At 40.3% G+C, this 20,363-nt stretch overlaps 1 protein-coding gene across 2 annotated transcripts in view; it reads left to right on the top strand.

Annotated features, from left to right (window-relative positions):
* Positions 1–19,343, top strand: part of mdfic (MyoD family inhibitor domain containing) — a 26,476-nt gene extending 7,133 nt beyond the window's left edge. For both annotated transcript variants that reach the window (XM_083935151.1, XM_083935152.1), the window contains exons 4-5: positions 10,741–11,106; positions 15,357–19,343. In XM_083935151.1, coding sequence (XP_083791277.1) covers positions 10,741–11,106; positions 15,357–15,610 — 620 coding nt within the window. In that variant the 3' untranslated portion in view covers positions 15,611–19,343. The remainder of the gene's footprint in view (positions 1–10,740; positions 11,107–15,356) is intronic.
* Positions 19,344–20,363: the final 1,020 nt, after the last annotated feature.

The following is a 20,363-nucleotide window of genomic DNA, read 5'->3' as shown; positions in this document are numbered from 1 at the left end:
AGATTTCATATGGGAAATTTCAAGTGTGTTAATTAGCATATTTTACCCGAAGTGCCCGAGCCTATTCACTGTTAATTTTTTTTTTAAGATATTCAAAATACTTGAGACAAATGATTAGATATGCAGACCTCAATTCATAGACTGCAGTCTTTAAGCATTTTTGTTGGATAAAAGGCAACATATGTACATAGCTTTTAATTGTGGAGGAAGAGTTCTTTTTTTTTTATTGCAGAGAATCCAAATATTAAGAGTAATCTGTCAAAGTCATTTTATCTGTCTGTGGTGGATGAAATATTCAGATATTCAGCAGTACTTGAATGAAAGTAGTAATACTGCAGTATAAAACTACTTAAGAAAACTCTGTAAAAGTAACATTCAAAATGTTTGCTATATAAAGGTACGGACATTTTTATTAACATGGATGCAGCAATTTAAAGGTCCCATATTGTAAAAAGTGACATATCTTTCCTTCTTTTTTGTGAAACAAGTTGAGGTGCTATATAAATACTATGAAAGAATCAAAATGCTCAATCCACAGAGAAATGCATACAACCCATATTCAGAATCTGTGCCTTTAAACGAGCCGTCAGGACTCTCGTATGGTTGTGATGTCACTACTATACTACATATAAGTAGAAAGTGCTGCTACGATGCTGTTACAGTCCTACCCCAGCTGCAATGACGGCACAGAGATGGCGAGAGCACCGATGCTGATAGACCTGACCAATCAGAGCACACTTTTTCAAGAGGGGAGCTTAAGAGACATATGCTAAAACAGAGCGTTTCATTTACAGTATTATAGAAGGAGAGTATGAAAAAAAAAAGTTTTATAAACATTAAATCAGGTTCTTCAAGTAAGAACGTGAAAATTAGCACAATATGGGACATTAAATTACTGTAGTTATAGATGTGATGTAACTTTTAACCACTTTCTATATTGTTGGTTAATTGAATCTCTAATAATGAATGAAATTGTTATACAGTTATACACTATACATGAATGGATAGTCTTTTTAGCACAGTTAAGGTAGGTGGACTGCTCTGCTCAAGTTTACTGCCTCCCTAACCACTGTCACACAAGACAGTGTTGGTGCCTTTCACAAGCTGCTCACAGGGAGGGAGAGAGAAAAAAAAACAGCCTGTTCAAATGAGAGCAGCGCAGGGGGGATTACTTGGCCTCTAACAGGGTTTTGGCTCCAACATTAAGGTTAAAACCCTTTTCTATTACTGAGATCTCTGCTGATGTTGCCCCCGCCAGCCCCGACCCCCTCAAGCTTCCAGCTCCTTGCCCCCTTCGTGTTTGCAGGTTCAGTGCCTCTCTGCTAGGTCATTCTGTCAGGCCCCCTGATCAGTGGAGGGTGACAGGGGACCAGGCCCGTCCAGACACACAGACAGCCACAGCTAACACAGGCCCCGACTAGTGCAATAACCCCCCCCCCCCACACACACACACACACATTTTTTCAGGCTCGAGCTAAAATCGATACTGGCGTCTCCGTGTTAAAGAAGCCACTCAGAGGCAGACGAGCACCTCTGTCCCAAAGGCTGATCTCTCAGCTTAAGGCCTTGATTGGCATCCCAAGGATGTGAGGTGCTGACCCACAGCTGTCCCATTAGTAGAGGGTTAATGCTGAGATTGATACTGAGCAAATAAAGGAACTAGGTGTGGGGGTATTTTGATAGACTGTCTATCCCCTCTTTGACCCAGAGACAGACCTCAGTTGTATTTTGGCTTTTAGGGAGTGGAAGTGCTACTGCCAGATCCTCATCTCTGACTCCTATAATGGCTGCGTTAGTGGATCTGCTGCAGATGCACACTCAATTTATTCACTGGATTTATTTGGTGTGTAGTTGACTCTCTGCCTGCCGTTTTGCAAGTGTATGCCTTTGTGTATATGTGTACAAAAGCGCCTGTGCATGTCTATGCTCCTGCCGTTGAATTTCAAACAAGTGAGCTTCCTGTGGAACTTCTACTTCAGCAAGGAGATTTTGAAGCTGGTGGAATATTTGAGTCATCGATGTAACTGAAACTGAAAATACCCCCATTCCACTCCTTCCCTCCCCTTCTCTCCCCTTTCTTCCCCTCCCGTTCGCTCCTGCTCTGTTGCACCGTTTTTGTTTTGAATCGTCAGCAAGGAGAGGGTGGAGCACGTTTTTGGAGTATGGAGCCTGGCAGCTCCCTCAGGCCTGCTCTGAGTCACGTCATAATTGATCTTTCTAGAAACTGTGGTAGCTAGCCGTGTAAAGCCTAAATCCGTGCAAGATGTGCAGCTTTTTAAAGATACTGCACTCAACGCATTGAGTTGACTTTATACTCCACTCTTTCTTCCCTCTTGGATGGTAAGAAACAGATGAGGGAGAATAAAAGGCGTTTCGACAAAGCTTAATGCAGAAACATGCACGTACAAATTCATCTCAGGATAAGGAGAGGTAGAGAATAAGGCACCATTTAGTGTCTCTCACAGCAGCCAGGTTTTAAGGCTTTGAACACTCATTGATGTCTTGCATTCTGCTACATTACCAGCAGTCAAATTAGCACCATGATAAATTCCACACAACAGTGGAGAGATTTCTGTGGTCTGAGCGTGCGTGCGTGCGTGCGTGCGTGCTTGCGTGCATGTTTGCTTGTGTGCGTGTGCGGCTGAGTGTGAATGACTTCCCCTCAGCATGATTTATGTAAGAGAGAATGGGACTTTCAGTGATTTAGATAGCAGTCAGACATATTAATCTGGGAAAATGTTCCATTTTGAAATCAAAGAAAAATTGATGACCCCCTTCTCCCTCACCACCAACTCCCTTCCCAGGACATGCACACCTTCGCCAGTCTCATGCACGGGAATGCGCTGAGAGGTTCATGTCGTCAAATCAAGCTCTAGTCTTTCAAGTTGCCTTTGCTACTGTAAAATGTAATTAAGCAGAACAAGGTCCGAGGGGGTTATTTTTTCCACTCAATCAGCAGCAAAAATGTGAAATTAGTAAATCCCTGACGCCCTGCTTTTCTCTTTGTTGGGTGGAGGCAGCAGCGGTGGTGGTAAGGGGGGACTTGGAAATAATATTAAGCTCTGTCTTCACGTGTCAATTCCCCTTCAGCAGGTTGGAGGAGCCAAATTTGAATGACTGTCACAGAGAATTAAAACAGGATGGAATATAAGTGTGTCACCACTGAAAACGAGCTGAGCAATATTGACTGATTGCCCTGGAATGGGATGGAAACCCGGACAAAAATGTGATGTTTCCTGTTTAAATGAGATGCTACGCAATGTGATCAGCCTTGACAGGTGAAGACAGCTAATAGAGTTCTGTTGCAGGTTACCATAACACACACCCACACACACATAGAGAGCCTGTCACTTTTACTGATGAGGATCCAATATCAGAGCAGGTAATTTAGCTATCCTCAGCGGTCATCATCATCCATGCCATGGCCATCATCGTCATTTTATCTTGGATAAATACAAAACATTGTGTGTGTGTGTGTGTGTGTGTGTGTGTGTGTGTGTGTGCGTGCGTGCGAATGAATTGACAGGGCCAGGATTGCTGTGATGTCCACAGTCACTTTTTTTCCATATCTGTTGGAACAAGTGACATTTTTGTTAGCCCGTGTCAGGTCGCCATCCACTCTGTATAAACAGCTCAAGACAAGACTACAGAGTTCGCATGGAACCCACATCTTTCCACTACAGGAGTCTAATTTTCTAATCAAATGGTTGCCAGTTGACATCGCCAATTTGCTCTCTTTTCACACAGCTGATATCAGCATTATATTGATGCTATTCACAGTTAGTAGTTTTTTGTTGTGCTGATCCCGAGTCGCTTGTCTGGTCCTGCCAATGTGTCATCCTAGACAATAAAGAAAGTCCTTGTCCCGGAGTTTGGAAGGTCAAACGGTAAACGCGGCTTTGATATGCCCAAGGAAAATTTCAATCAGAGCCCTTTGTAATAACATTCATTGTGCTATTTCTCTCTCTCTCTCTCTCTCTCTCTCTCTCTCTCTCTCTCTCTCTCTCTCTCTCTCTCTCTCTCTCTCTCTCTCTGCAGTATAATTCCCCTGGTTTTGCGTCTATAAATATGGACAGGGAAGATGTATAATTTCTAATGAGAAAATATATCCCTTTGGATTGAAAGGCAGGGGCTGTTCCATACACTGCTGTTTGTTAGGAGGAGAGATGATACCTCAGGCTGTTTTGGCAGAGAGAGAGGGGAGGGGGTGGTGGTGGTGGTAAGAGGAGTCTGGCTAGGTCATTGCACATTTACAAATTAGCATTTCAATCATGCAGGTACATGGCCAGCCGAGCAGAAAATATACATGTTTTTCTAATACAAGGCATAAAAAGAAAAACAAAACACTGGCCGTTTTAGTAGAATTAGCATTTCAGAGCTAACTTTCACTGTGTATTGTCATTGTTTGGGACTCAACTAAAAATAAAGGTGCCACTTCTGCTCTCATTTTCCATTCAGTGTACACTCACAAACCCGTAGCATTGTGTAATAACGGCTATTAGGAGATGAATACAAGATCTGGATTGTGGTGTTTATTTGGCTGACATGATTTGACATTTGAATAACTGTATGCTCTCTATGATGGGCATTCTAATAAGCCTAGGCAAACACCTTTCGTCTCCTTTCTCCCTATTTCTCCCTGTCTCAGGGGCATTAATATTAAAAAGGACTGAGCTTTTGAAACACAGAGCTTGTGTGGTTGTTCAATCCGCTCCCTGCCTTACCTGCGACTCTCGGCATAGCAGTGTGCAAATGAGAATCTCTATACTGCCCTGTTTGACCTCTGTGTTATATTTTCATGTGCTTGACTATTTTAGAATTCTTGTTTATACAGCTCTGTTTCAGTTGACGTAGGCTTGTGTATGTGTATGTATGTATGTATGTATGTATGTATATATATGTGTGTGTGTGTGTGTGTGTGTGTGTGTGTGTGTGTGTGTGTGTGTGTGTGTGTGTGTGTGTGTGTGTGTGTGTGTGTGTGTGTGTGTGTGTGTGTGTGTGTGTGTGTGTGTGTGTGTGTGTGTGTGTGTGTGTGTGTGTGTGTGTGTGTGTGTCTTCCTTCTTTATTTTGTCTTTCGGGTGCAATTTCCTGCTCCCTCCTGTAGGACCTATTTTCTGTGACAAACGGAGGTGTTTATATACTCAGTTTTACATACAGAGCGCACAGCTCTGGTGCCGCTCCAGCACTCTCCAGGCACACCGGTGTTTGGTCCCTGTGTGGCGCAGTCACTGAAGACTCAGTGACAAATGGCAATTATATTTGTGTGTTCTTCATGAATCCATCAAACACTGGCCTTTTAAAAATGCTCCCCAGATATTTGAGGCTGTCAGCTACTAGTAGCTGGGACCAAATTGGGATGCTGCTTAGACAGTCAAGAACCACTCACCCTCTAGTTTCCCTTGTGATGTGTGTGACAGCGTGTGTAGGGGAATACCATGTTTTATTCAACTACAAATGTACACTCTCAACAGTTGTTGATGTGCTAGAACTAGGGCGGTTACAAGTCGAATTTGAAGTAGTTGTGCATGTGTGTGTCCACTTCTTCTTCTAAAACATGGGGTTTTAATGCAACCTGTCAGGTTGTGAGCATTCGGTTATCTGAGGACACCTACCCATCTCTCCAAGCTTGTGGCAATTGAAGAACTCATATTATTAAAAAAAAAAAAAAAAAAAAAACTTGCTGAGAATTGTTTTTATCAAATTTTGATGCAGTTTGTGTTTTTAGCTTTGTTACAGAACAATTAAGTATTAGTACTGTGTTGCTCCGTCAGGATTTATTAACAGGCACTGTTCATATTTGCATTTATCAACTGAATCCAGAGATGCAGAATCAAACTTTATTTTTAAAAATGTAATTGCAGCAAACTTCTGTAAATCCAGAGTAAAAGCTTATAGAAGTTGTCTACACTCTTCTGAAATGTACTGTACCCATCGAAGTATTACACATAATCACATTATTATTAATTATGATTGACAAATACAATACAAAAATGCACAGTGTTCAATACATTTTATTGTCGACTGCTACTGTATCTACTTTATATGAAAGGTAGATTTACACACAACATCCAAATGCTCAAAAACATATGCTAAATCATCTTCTTTCATTGAAAGTTTTTGATTCGCCAGCTTGCCAGCCTAGCATAATTCCAACAGGATTTACTGTATTTCTGCTTTATCTTTTTATGTCTTCATTTGCCTCACGGTGACTACAAGTCTGTCATTGCCATCTTTGACAGGGTTTCATCATTATCATGATCAATGATTATGAATATTACTCCATTGTGTCCATTTATCTCAGTCACTGTGTTCATCAGGATAAAAATAAAGACTGCGAGTGTGTGAAGACTATCCAGGAACCTGCCACAGAAGCACACTTCTCTCTGCAAATTTGAACCACTTTTTAGGGCTTTGCAGTGTGTCAGAAACCTGAGTCGCTGCTTATGTGCTCTAGGTTTTACGTGGTGGTTTCTTAATAACTATTTATGCTTTGCTAAATTGAAAGCTTGACTTCCTCAAAAGGAAAGGTAATTATGCCTCCCAGTGTACTTTGGCCTCTTGTTTCATGTGTTTATGTGTGTGTGTGGGAGCTTGTGTGGCTAGTTCCTTCAACCTAGATGGGGAAAAAACTACTGTGTTATTATACAAGATACTACAGTACGGCTGATTGATTTGTAAGGAACTTTCATCCTCCAGACGGGAGTTTTGCTGTGTTGTATTGATTTGGCAATACTCGCGTGCACGTGCGCGTGCATGTGCATGTGCGCGTGTGTGTGTGCGTGTGTGTGTGTGTGTGTGGTCTTTGTTATGGGCCATGACAATTTAATCATTAGGTATAGAGAACTCATCAATGTCAGCCATTGCTTTTTGTCTTTGCACAATAAAAAATGTGGCTACATCTGGAGAATCAGATAATGTGAGAAAACACCAGCGCTGTGGAGTTGAGACAAATAAAGCAGAAAAATTGAAGTTACTGCTCACTTTGATCGTTGAAATAGGCCAACTTTTTGTTTGTGGGATGTTCATTACAACAGTGAGCGAGTTGACTCTCTGCAGGGGGCTAGATAATGCTCCAAAGTTAGGCAAAATTTTGGTGAGGGATAACTGGCATGTCCATTTTCAAAGCGGTCCCTTGACCTCTGACCTCAAGATATCTGAATGAAAATGGGTTCTACAGGTACCCACAAATCTCCCCTTTACAGACATGCTCACTTTATTATAATTCCAGACAGTTTGGGCAAAAAACATTCCGTTTTTATCACACAGTATAAATGTGTTATTTTTCGCCTATTCTAAAATGCAATATTTCAACATTTTTCCATACTGGGGTCCATAAATAGTGTTGAATGTCATATATTAGGTGTATCTGGAAAGCTCAGGCTCTTGTGGATTCAATGAGCTCAATTGTATTCACGTGTGATGATGTTAATCCCCATAGTATCCATTTAATTGCAATGAGACCATATTTTAAAACTTGAGCTCACTGTATAAAATCACTGTTGTGACCTCTAGGATAATCACAGCCTCATGAAACTTTACAACCTGCAAAATGCTGTCTCCCCCTGAACATTACCTGCAAAAGCGTGGCCATGGAAGGGGTTAAAGGATCATATTGAAAGAAAACATTTTCTTGATAGGCCAAAAAACATTCTTTGCTTACCCAAGTAAGGCCCACTGTTGATATGTAAAAAACCCTTTCATGGCATGTTCATGTGTTACTAGATTCCTTTCTGATAATGGTTTGCCAGACATTTGCCTAAAGGAAAAAAAAAGTACATTTATTAAAAAGGGGTGAAAACATGGCAAGTTGCAGCTGTCAGAGGTAAAACTGAAGAACAACAACAGATGTAGCCTGCTCTGAGTCTCCTTGTTAGCAAGCTTCAGTCTCTCCCCACATTGTCATGGGCAGGCTGCAAGGCTTTTGTCTTTTAGAGAAAGAAAATCCATCAACCTGGTCTTAAATCACTGCATAATGAATTCTATCGTGTGCTACCCAGTTGTCTAATTCAACTTGCATGGAATTCTGATCCCTAAAGTCTATATTTGTTTATCGAGGCAGCATGCAGAAGCCTGAATGAGAAGAAGGCAAAACCCAGTGTGTGTATTTAATTGCTTTGTTTTCTATCCACATTCACGTCCGGCCTCTCCCAGGGTGATGTGTTGTTAAAAAGTGCGAGGCCCGATTCCCACACTCTCCCTCTCTCTCTCTCTTGTTAACCGTAATTGCACTTGTTGGTGAGCTGACAGAAAGAAAATAGAGTTGGAAAGAAATTACCAGCATCATATATGTTCACTTTCAGTTTGCGTCCACTTTGGAAAATTTGTTGACAGCTGAAAAACACTTAAACAAGATTCAGCTTGTCCTCCACAGCTGTTAACTAAAGCGGAATACGACGGTGAAGATACCGATATATTCATGTATGTACAGGAAGTGTAGAATAGGAAAAAAATGAATAAGTACGGTTCACACAGACAGACTTAAAAAGAGATGAATAATTCACAAAACCTCAAGTTAACATGCACTGGCGGCGCGTGCACATGCATGGTGGCTCTGATGTGGAGGAAAGGTAATGTAAGAGTAAGTCCCAGTAGAGCTGAATGTGCAGGTGTTCCTCCCAGTAAAATGCCACCTCCTTTGCTCACTCACATCCTTCGTCTTCTTTCTTATCAGACAGGTCGCTGTCTCCTGACTTTCTGTGGCTGTCACACATACACTTAGAAAGGCCATCTCTGAGCTTTAAGAGGAAAGGAGATCATTACAGGTGCAGACAGCAGCTATTTTGTATATGCACAGTATCACACGCTCTCTTTCTCTTTTCACAGCATTAATCTCCCTTTTTCTTGTACACTGTCTTAACTCACCTGGGTACTGCTCCAGCAAATGTCAGTCTGCCTACAGCAGTGGCTTTTGTGAACCTGTCACATATAAGGTTTCTATATCTCTCGTGTCTTTCTGTCATTCCGGGTTGAAATGTTTGCTATGTGATCGATATGATCATGTTAGGAAATGGTGGCAAGATTTGCTGAGAATTATTTAGCTGAGAGCGGTGTGTCTCTGTTGCTGAAGCGGCAGTGACTTTATATGTAAGTAAAAGGCATGAAGTGCAGACAAAGTTCTCTTCAGATAAAATAAAGTTAGAATTTCATCAAATCTTTACCCCATAAAAGGAATGCACGACTCTCTCTTCCATAAAAATAGACACTACAAATGTTAAGTAAGTTATTAAAGTAAACCACTCGTTCCTATTAATGGTCTTGTATTTTAGTGTTTTGTCCTCTACGTTTACATAAAAAAAACATGTATGAATAAACACAGGATATTCCAAAAGAGCCCATAGTGGCAGACGGGAGGGCCAAGAAATACCTTTCTAAGGGCGTGTGTCCACATAACGTCTTTTTCTGGCAGAAAGGCATTGGCAGGGCGCTGGGGAGAGCTTCATCACAGTACTTCGAAGAGCTGCCTGTGGGTTTTGTTTCTATTACAACATTTATGTTAGCTAGGTGGCTATAGCTACTAACAAGCTAACAACAAGCTCTCAACATACTACATAATACTCATCAGCAGTAATCAGTGTCTGGTCCATCTAATCCCACAAATGGGTTTTCTGTCTTTGTTGTGATAGTTTCCTGAAAAGAAGGGCCAGTGATACAACTGGTGCCAACTGTTCAGAGTTCAGAGATTTTATAACTAGAAGCCCTCAGACTGGCAACACAAAATAACAATCCAGTTCAGTCCAGTGCCTTTTCTCAAAAAATGTTTTTATGTGGACATAGGCCCTAAATATATTATTTATAGCAGATTTGAAGTGTATTCTAACCATTAGAAGGCTGAAACCAAATATTCCCAATACGTGGAACCAAAAGGTACCTCTATCAGAGGGAGCAAATTAAATACTTGCTGAAGCTCCAGAATCCCATATTTATTAAATGAGAGAGCCCTGTCATGGCTTTGTTAATTCAATGAATCTTATTCGTCAGTGGTGCTCGGCCGCCCTATCAAACTCTTTTACACCTTCTATATAGTATACGCTCAGCAGCCCACTCCCTGCTATTGTATTTTGGAGTGAACACACAGTAGTATAATTTTGTTTCTTCTGGATGGGTGTCTTTGATTTTGGAGTGGTTATTTATGCTCTCTCTGTGAATGTTTCTTGCTTAGTATTTGAAAATAATGTGTAGATATGCCATAAACTAAAAAAATAATTAAAAATAAATATATATTTGAATGAACATGTAGCCTTCTGTTTTGTTTGTATATTCTGTTTTATTGTATTGTATTAAAGGTCCCTTATTATGCTCATTTCAGGTTCGTATTTGTATTTTGGGTTTCTACTAAAACATGTTTACATGCTTTAGGCCTAACGTTCAAATGCACTGGCAGCACTATGAGAGCGTACAGAAGTCCTGATGGCTCCTTTTTAAAGCCACAGTTGTAGGAATATGGGCTGTGCTTTTCTCTGTTGATTGAATGATTTGATACTTTCACAGTATGTATATAGCCCCTCAACCTGCTTTATAATCAGAAAAGACATGGAAATCTCACTTCTTACAGTATGGGACTTTTAAGACCTTGAGCTTGTGGTGTTTCAGCTGAATAAATGCAAGAAAGGTGAAATTCTCCAAGGAAATTTAATCACTTGTCCTTAGACACTAATTTAAGTAATTGTGCAGAATCTACACACCTAACTTTTTACTTAACTTGAGTGAAAATAAAATTATTTTTTACTTTATTTCTCCAGCTCAACCCAAGTCTCAGTCGATGCCCTCCGAGGGAGATGCTGGCAAGGACCAAAATGGCTTTCACCACAACAGCACTGGCACACCCGTGCTGAGTAACGGCAACAGCATCCACCCTGGAATCAGCAGGGCTGGGGCCACGCGCACATGCTCCTGTGGTGCCAGCATCAGCACAGGTGCCACGGGTGGGTCAGGCCCTGGCACAAGAGCAACAGCAGCAACGATGGAGCAGCCCAGGAAGCAGCCGTCAACGCCTGTGTCGCAAAGAGTGCAGAGGAAATTGAGGTCCAGCTTGTCGGTCAACAGTGACAGCAGCCGACGCAGTAAAAGCAGTTCCACGGGCTCACAGAAAGCACCTTTACCAGAGGGTGAGTGTCTACACAGAAGCTAACAGTGACAGCAAAGAAAAGAGATCACAAACCAACACACAGACACATTAATACCAACTTATCTGACGCTTGTTTGCTTGCATGCTTCTCTTTATGCATGCAATTTTCAGTTGGCAATACATTCATTCCATCGACCACAGGGATATCACCAAGTTAGTCACTGCATTTATAAAAAAAAAAGTATTTATAGCGACTGTATTATGTAGGAGAAAATAACAAATAATAATATAATTTTTGGCAAAAACACAGGGGCTATTTTTAGGAGGCTTTCCTGAAATAATATAAGATTCTGTTGATACATTCTTCCCTTCCCTCACCTTTTAATGATGGGAGTGCGTGACCTCTTATATTTATCACTCCTGTCGAGCAAATTACATCTTATCTCGCTCTTGTGGCTTTTATTTTCTTTAACAACAAGTCAGGAAGTCAGTTTGCTATGCAGGGAAGCCGTCACTTTGTCAGGTGCAAGGCCGAGGTGAGTCCAGTAATGAAGGCGGCTGGCTGGGTCCTTTTCCATTTGGGAGGTAGGTGTGACCATCTAACGAGGCCTGAGAGCACAGGGTGCCTATTAAAAGTCATGACCAGCCTTCTTCGGGCCCTCATGGCCCCTCACACCTCTCTGGGCCCTTTCTGGCTCTCCCTACATGTCATCAGCACCACCCTGGCCCTCATTAACGTTGCATCCTTCCGCCAGCTGTTGTACTCTATGGCTGGGCGTGTGTTTGTAGGCATGCATGTGTTCTCTCTGTGTTCTGTAGCATGGGCGGTATGAGGGTTTAAGCATGTTTCTTTAAAATCACAGTGATAGGAAAAATATATTTCCCCAGTTTTCATCCTCTGTCCCTGTGTCAATTTATCTCTTGATATATGTGAAATACATGTAAAAAAGAATCTGTATTTTAACATTAAAATCCTCATCTATACTCTAACTGTAAAAAAACAGTTTCAAATGTTTGATGACTCATCAGATTGAGTTGCAGGCAAACAAAAAAAAAACACATCCTCAGCACCTCATAAGAAAAGGTGGGATGCAACCAGAAATATTCCAACATCTTAATTGGTAAGGAACAGAGGAGAAAAAATAAATAAATAAAACAGCAGCTCCACAAGTCTCTCATTATGGCTTTTTATGTTGCTTATTTGCAGACACAAGAGCTCTCAGAATCAATATGTTCACTCTCAACTATTTATTTCCCCCCGGAAAACAGCCAAGCTGTGGTGTTTGAATGTTTACACGGATTAACATAATCTGTTTGCCTGTGAAATTAGCCTCCTAAACAGCCCCATGAACACAGAAAATAAAAGGCGTAAGCTAGCAGGAGCTAGCTCTGGGGATTTTGCTGCTCCCTGTGTTTCTTGGCACATGCCGTTGGCACTGTAGCCAATCTGTGTGATAACACTGCAGCTTCTGAGGAGTCATTTACCACACTGCTTTTGTTCAGCAGGGTGGGTTGTCTCATTCTTGTCATCCAGTCTGTGTTTTTGTTAATTGTGTGTAATCAGTTAAGGTCTCCAAGCTGCTTTAGTCTCATTTAGAGTTTAGGGCCAAGGTTGCTAGCATCTTTGTCTAAGCTATGGACCTTGGTGTGTGTTTGTTTTGTGTAAGCTCTACACCTCCAGCTTCGACTTTTCCCTTAGTCATGCATTATAAACAGTCCTGCTTTAAAGTGCATGTGGTGGACCTTCACTATCCAGCGCACATCCTCTGCCCTCTTTACCCATGTGTGCCTTCTGTGCATTTCTATGGCCACCAAGGCTTTGTCTGATCAAGCTCTCTTTCTTCATCTTTCCGTCTAGAAATCTTGCCCTCTCTCTCCCTCTTTGTGAGTTTGAATGTTTTGCACAGCTTGCCGCTCTGAGGCCCATCCAGCTTGTTTTGTGTCATGCTGCTCCCTTTTTTTTGATGTTAGCTTTCCAGATGTCTGAAACTATTTCCTCAGAGGCGCCGGACGCTGTTTTCGGCCCCTGCAAACTCTGGGCTTCATCGCTGCTCACTGACATTAAACAGGAGCAGTGTCAGTGTGTGCTGTTCTGTCTGTCTGTTGGTTGGTTTCACTCTGTCTCTGTCTGCCTTTCTGTCTGTCTGTCTCTGTTTTTGCGTCCAGCTCTCTTGTGTACAGTATACGACCCCAACCCCCCATCCCCACCCCCCTAAGCCCGTTCCCCTCCTCCTTACTGTCTTCTCTAAGATCCAGACTAATCGCTGGTGTTGAATTATACATCCAAGTGAATAGCTGAGATGGCCGGCCGCTCCTTAATGCCTATGTACTGTGTTTATGCCGCATTCACAGTCTACTGTTACATTCTGAATGCTGGCATGGCTATACCCTCTGGGTCCTTCAAAGTTTGTTTGGCTGAACTTTGGGGTTTTGTGCATAGAGCTTTGGCCAGGCAGAGTTTATTGTTCCCAGTGACATTTTGTAGCACTCAGATGGCAGTACACTAGAATGTAGTATGCGTTTTGTTAGGCCAGCATGAAACAAATCCACAATCTACCCAATAGCCACACCAGATGTTTAGTAGTAAAGTGGATTTTATTCTCATGCATCTTCCATCACTGCCAGTGTCCTCAGATAAGAATAATAAGATGTATTCAAACTTCAGGCTCACACATATGCACAAAAACTTGCTCGTTTCATGTTCCCTTCTCTATCTTGTTTGTATCACAGTCAGCTAGTGCTTCTGGTCAGTTCTGCAGCCCTGAGCACCGCGAAAATAGAGAAGAAAAAAAATCCCCTCTACTTTGATTAATCAAACATGAGCATCCAGTGGTCCTCAGCTTGCCTTCCCATGCAGTTCTCCACACTCTCCTCCTTTCGCTCTCATCCTAACCCAATCAGTAACAGCCCCTTCTGACAGCTCAAGATGGGCTGATGAAAGTTATGCAAATGTGCCCTGTTTGTAATGCTATTTTTCTGCATTCATCCACATCATGTCTTTTTAACACTCCAAAGCAGAGGCGCTTCACTGGTATTGGTTCAGAAAGGAGACAGCTGCAAGGAGTATTCCGGGCACACTTACCAAATGATATTTAGTGACTTAGATCCAAGTACAGAAGTTCTGGTGTGGAGCAGCTGGATAATGACAACATTTTGATGTAATCTGTGGGCTATGCATAACATTTTTTCCTCTTTTCAATCTTACCTTGTTTTTTTTTGTTTTCTTTTGCTTTATTGTTTCCTACATTTCACTTTGACAGAGTTTTTTTTCCATCTTTAATGATCTGGAAAAAGCAACTCATTTATTTTAAAGAAGAACAGGCAAATTAGGGTCTTTAATTTGATTAAATTACTGTACATACATATTTTTAAAATAAATTAAAGCTTGCATTTAATCTAATGACATTTTCTGATTAGTGGAAGCATTCTGGAAGAAAACTATTCTGCAGTAGGTATTGCATGGAAATACTAACACACTGTGTCAGTGCAAGAAAAACATTTAATTTGTTCTTTTTCATTACCTTTACCACAGTGATGTGTAAAATTATAAAATATCCACATTCGATAGTATTTAAAGTACCAAAGAAGAAAATCAACTGTGTTGTGTCCAGGGGACTTTTCTGTGACAGTTTTGCTTTTTGCAGTGGTATTAAAAGAGGTATTAGGTATATTTTTAAAAATAAAAGTATTGTATCAAAAATTAAACTTCTGGTATTGTGACAATCTGGATGAGTATATTTGTAATTTAAAGGGTAACTCTTTATTGCTGTACAACAACAACCTGAAACTTGCCACCAGCTATTTAAAGAAGTTCTGTGAAGAGGTTAAATGTTCATCAGAGGTGTGAGCATTGCCAGCATTAATCCACCTATTTACCGGGAGACACACATGGACTTTGCTAATGATCTTTGTGTGATCAACCGAGCAGTTTGCATGATAATGCCACAATTATTTAACAGTCCGTTAATCAAAACTGCAGGAGAGGAATTAATTTCTTTAAATTTCTCTTATTTCCCTCTGCCTCCTAGTTAGCCTCCACCCTTTTATCACATACCTACTCTGTTCCACCTGTCAGCCTGCCAAGCATGCACGTCCTCATTCACTCACTGTGCTCTGCTTTTATGATTAAGCACTAATTTTAGGTGAAAATGTAAATTGACATTTTAGCTATCTAATTTTATTTGGTGTATTTGTGTGTTTCCTGTCTGTGTTTTATTGTTTTATATAGATTTATTTTATTCATATGATTATTTCACTTTGCCACACCTCACCCTGGCTGATTTGATCCAGACTGCTGCGTCCACTGCATCTTGGCCTGTCTCTTCTGTGAGTTCCTGACACTTTGCAACATGGTGGTGACGCAGGCCTCATGCGGCGCATGCACTTCGGAGGCTTGCTGCTGCTGCTGCTGCACCGACGACCTAGGTGATGACTGCAACTGCCCCTGTGACGACATGGACTGTGGCATCATGGATGCCTGCTGCGAGTCCTCAGATTGCTTGGAAATCTGTATGGAGTGCTGCGGCATCTGCTTCCCCACATAGGGAGACCTGTGCTGGTGTAGTGTGTCTCTGCAGGGGATAACTGGACCCTGGATGGAAAAATGGAACAAAACTGCTGCTGCTGTCACTTTGAATTCAGCAACAGAGTGTGTGTGTGTGTGTGTGTGTGTGTCTGTCTGTCTGTCTGTCTGTGTGTCTGTCTGTGTCTGTGTGTGTGTGTCTGTCTGTGTGTGTCTGTGTGTGTGTGTGTGTGTGTGTGTGTGTGTGTCTGTCTGTCTGTGTGTGTCCGTGTGTGTGTGTGTGTGTGTGTGTGTGTGTGTGTGTTTGTGTCTGTCTGTGTGTGTGTGTGTGTGTGTGTGTGAGTGTCTATGTGTTTGTCCGTGTGTGTGTGTGTGTGTCCGTGTGTGTGTGTGTGGCATGCAGCATGCTTTGAAAGACTTATTTGACACTGGGCTTCTCCATCAAAACCAGCTCAGCAGGAGCTATAAGTAACTCCCGATATATGAACACATTAAATCTTCAGTAAGTTGTTTCTGTTTAGTATTCTATCCTTTGCGTAAGTATTATCAAAGATTTTATTGTTTCATCAGAAATGCTGTCTAAGTGTATCTTACGTATCTTTTCATTCATGTTGATGACCAAAGTGTTGCATACACTAAAGAAAATGATTAGTTTACTAATTTTTAATTTTCAATATATGTATTTTATGCTAAAAACTGAGGTTGCGGTCTTGGTACTGAACAACACTGTAAAAGGTTTATGTGACAGTTCATACATTATTAGTTACATACTGTAGTTTTGCTTTCTTTTACACTTATCTACTGTAGCACTGTAGAACAGTTGAAACTGGTGAAATATAAAAGGTGAATCAGGACATCATAAATGCTACTTCCTAAAAGCAAAAATGCCTGTTCTAGAAAGTTCTTTACTTTTCTATTTTAAGCATTTTTGTTAATTGAAGTGGCCTGCTATTACAAAATTGCTGATAAGCAAATAATTGTTTGCTAAATCATACTGGAAGGTCTATGAAAACAGGTATTTACCAAATAATGTCATCTCTCTCAATCGCTATCTCCCCCCATTTGATGGTATTGGAAGTCTTGGGTTTACTGGAAAAACAGCACAGATCATCACATTCTTTAAATGAGACCTATTATGCTAATTTCCAGGTTCATACTTGTATTTTGGTTTTCCACTTGAACTTATTAACATGCTTTAATGTTCAAAAAACATGTTAGATTTCTTATGCTGCCCCTAGCTGCTGCACCTGTATTCACCCTCCCCTTCCCAAAAAAGCGCAGTCAGCTCTGATTGGTCAGGAATGACTGTAATGGCCGAACCACTCATGTTTTGCGCTGTGGAATGCATACAAAGTTAATTTAAAGACACGCGTTTGCGTCATGCCTTTCACGTTTCTGCTGAGTTGGAATATTCCAACTTAAGAGATCAAATTTGAGCGACTAACACGACGTAAAGTGACAACGTGTGAACACAACAACATAACAGAATATACACCTGAAATTGGGCATTAACATTAACTTTCCCTTGTGTTAGCATGAGCTGTATGTAGCAGTGTATGTAATATAAACACATTCATGTGCCTAGAGAGAAGAAAAAAATGTTGAAAATGGATTATGTGTTCTGAACTTTGTGAAATCTGAGGTTTTTGGTCTCAGGGATACACTATCATTATATGTACAACCCTGTTTTCAGAAAAGTTGTGGCGCTGTGTAAAATATAAATAAACAGAATGCAATGATTTGCAAATCATTGAAATCCCATATGTAACACAATAGACAATATTTAAAATGTTAAAAAGAAAAATGTAATTGTTTTTGCAGCCAGCAACACATTTCAAAAAAGTTAGGATAGGGTCATGTTTACCACTCACCTCTTCTTAACAACACTCTATGGGAACTGAGGAGACCCATTGCTGTAATTTTGAAATTGGAATGTTTTCCCATTCTGGCTTGATGTAGGATTTCAACAGTTCAAGTTCAATTACATTTTACAATGCACCAAACATTTTCAATGGACGACATGTCAAGACTGCAGCCGGCCAGTTTAGCACCTTGGCATTGTCTTGCTAAAATAAGCAAGGCCTACCTTTTAAAAAAAAACAAAAAAAAAATAAAGGGCGTCTACTCGGCAGCATATGTTTTTTCAAAACCTGTATATATCATTTAGCATAAATGGTACCGTATAATTCCTCTCGGAGGACACGTCCATGATTTCCACAGGACAGTTCTCCACGCATGAGAAGGCAGCGCAGCGTTTCTGGATGTGGTTTATATACGGTTTGGTCGTTGCAGGGTAGAGTTTCAACTTGCTTTTGTGGAAGCAGTGACAAACTGTGTTCACAGACAAATTTAGTTTTTTGGAAGTGTTCACAAGCATATGAGGTTTGTTTTTATGGCAGTGCTTCCTGAAGGCCCGAAGATCACGGCCATCAAATAATGGTTTTCAGCCTTGTCTCTTGCGTACAGATATTTCTTCAGAATTGTCTGAATATTTTAATGATATCATACTGTAGTTGAATGATATCCCCAAACATTATTCATAAATTGGTGCACTATTTGAGTGAAGACCCCTCTCCTTCTTTACTTTAGAAATACTTTTAATACCCAATCATGTAACTAACCTGTTGCCGTTCAACCTAATTAATTGTTAGATGTTCCACCAGGTGTTCCCAACTTTCTTGAAATGCGTTGCTGGCATCACAATCAAAATGGGCGTATCATTATCAAAAAACAATGACATTTCTGAGCTTCAACATTTGATATGTTGTCTTTGTGCTATTTTCAATTAAATCTGGGTTTTCAGTGTTCTGTCTCTATTTACATTTTAAACTTTTGGATAGGTGTTTGTGTGACAGAAAATAAGGAAAGGCATAATAGGTCCCCTTTAATAAAAAAAGAAAAAGTTCTTACAAGCTCACTGCAAGGTAAAGACAAACGCTGTTTGTTTCTATGGGACTCCTAATGTTAACCATCAATGATCAGGCTTTGTCGGCTACATATGGTGCATGACTTTTCTGTGATGCTATTTTACATACATAATGTGTAAGTATGACTTGTTGAACTGCACTCTGTTCATGAGGGGTGTGATATGGAATTAAAAAATGGTGACCCTCGTTGCCACATAAGCGGCTTTCGGGTATCAAGCCCGGTGACTCACAATACAAAAAAGGAATCATGAACTGTCATGTTGAAATGGTATACTAATGCAGGGTAAAGGCAGTTTTCTTCTCCTTTTTTTCTGTTCCTTAATTCTGTGTATCTCGAGATGAGTTTGTGGTGAATCACCATTGGAGTCATTTTCTTGTCTTGGAGATTTGCTTTGATGTTGTTTAAGTGATGATACTTAATACTGGCCTTCATTAGCACCGCTGGCTAACTGGTTACAAAAAAATGTCCCTTCCTAACTCCAACAAAGATAATGTGCTGTCATGTACAGCTCGTATTAATGGTGCACTGTTATTGTGTATATGGAGGATGGATAGGCACCTCTGCAGCAGATAATGTGCAGAAAATAAACCTCATTTTCATGTTTATGATTAACTCACACCAAGAGTGTCAAGAAAACGCCATAGATAATGTGAAGAATTCATCTAAAAGAAAAATGAATACATGTAGCTGCAGTAGTTGTCCTCTTATACTATACTGTTGTGTTTTTGTTTTTTTCATATTCTTTAACTTACACTTGATCCTTCTCATTTTTTTTTATCTTGGTGCTTCATATCTCAAATTTTCTAAGTTTTGTACATTATCTTTAAGAGAACAGTTTGTTTTTTTAAATAAAGCATCTCAAAAAACATGTTTGTTTTGCACTTTTTTTTTTTAATCAATACATTTTTGTGTCCATTATCTCTTCATTATGTTTCAGTTGTTAGACAAGCAAACTATTTCAATTGCAGGGGCAAAATCTGAATGGAGCCTTACTTTGAATATCTCGTCAGAGCTGGGTATCGTTACTTGATGCTTTTTGATCATAATCCAGTATCAAGAAACTTCTCCAGTTAAATGATTCCTGCAATTGATCCTTTGTGTACCTTTTTAAAAAAACACTTTCAAAATGTATTCATGAAAAATTCCTCACTGATTTACAGCTGCCATTTAATTTTGACTTGCTAAGGTATAAACTTCAAACAGTTGTCATGCATGCAAAGAGTTTACATTGGGAAATATTCTATTTATATCAAATAAAGCTCCAGTAATTAGTGGATAGTTGAAGAATCATTTTAGTCATTTTCTGAGCAAAACTGCCAAATATCTGCTGGTTCCAGCTTCTCAATGATCTTGCTTTTCTTTGTCAAATATGAGAGTATAGTCAACATCTTTGAGGTTTTGACTGTTGGACCCCAAAAAAACAAGACATTTATTTTACACAAATTACATTTTGTTTGTGATTTTCACTATTTTCTGGTGGTTCATATCAGCTTAATCGGTTGGTCAAGACATCTTAAGTAGATAGTCCTTTGTGTCGTAGTTCTGCTAGTTTCGTGTGTTAATAGGTTTCCCGTCCTACACGGTCTCCTTTATATTATATATATATACTGTCTCTAGTCCTGTTTGACATTGCTCAATGTGCATTATTATTGCTGGAACTTGTTGCAGACATTGCAACCATGTCAGACTTGCATTTCTTTAATGTGATACCTGCATGTTGTGAATTGGATTAATCATGGATTACTTTTTTCGCTCTTGTGAATGGGGCAGCTGTGCAGCAGACAGTGTGAGTTTCATGATGACCACATCTGTAACCTCTGCCCCTTCACAGCTTTGTGCTGTGCAGT

Source organism: Echiichthys vipera (genome assembly GCF_963691815.1).
Source record: "Echiichthys vipera genome assembly, chromosome: 20".
In the NCBI taxonomy this organism is placed as follows: Eukaryota; Metazoa; Chordata; class Actinopteri; order Perciformes; family Trachinidae; genus Echiichthys; species Echiichthys vipera.
This window is presented reverse-complemented; position numbering and strand designations above follow the sequence as displayed.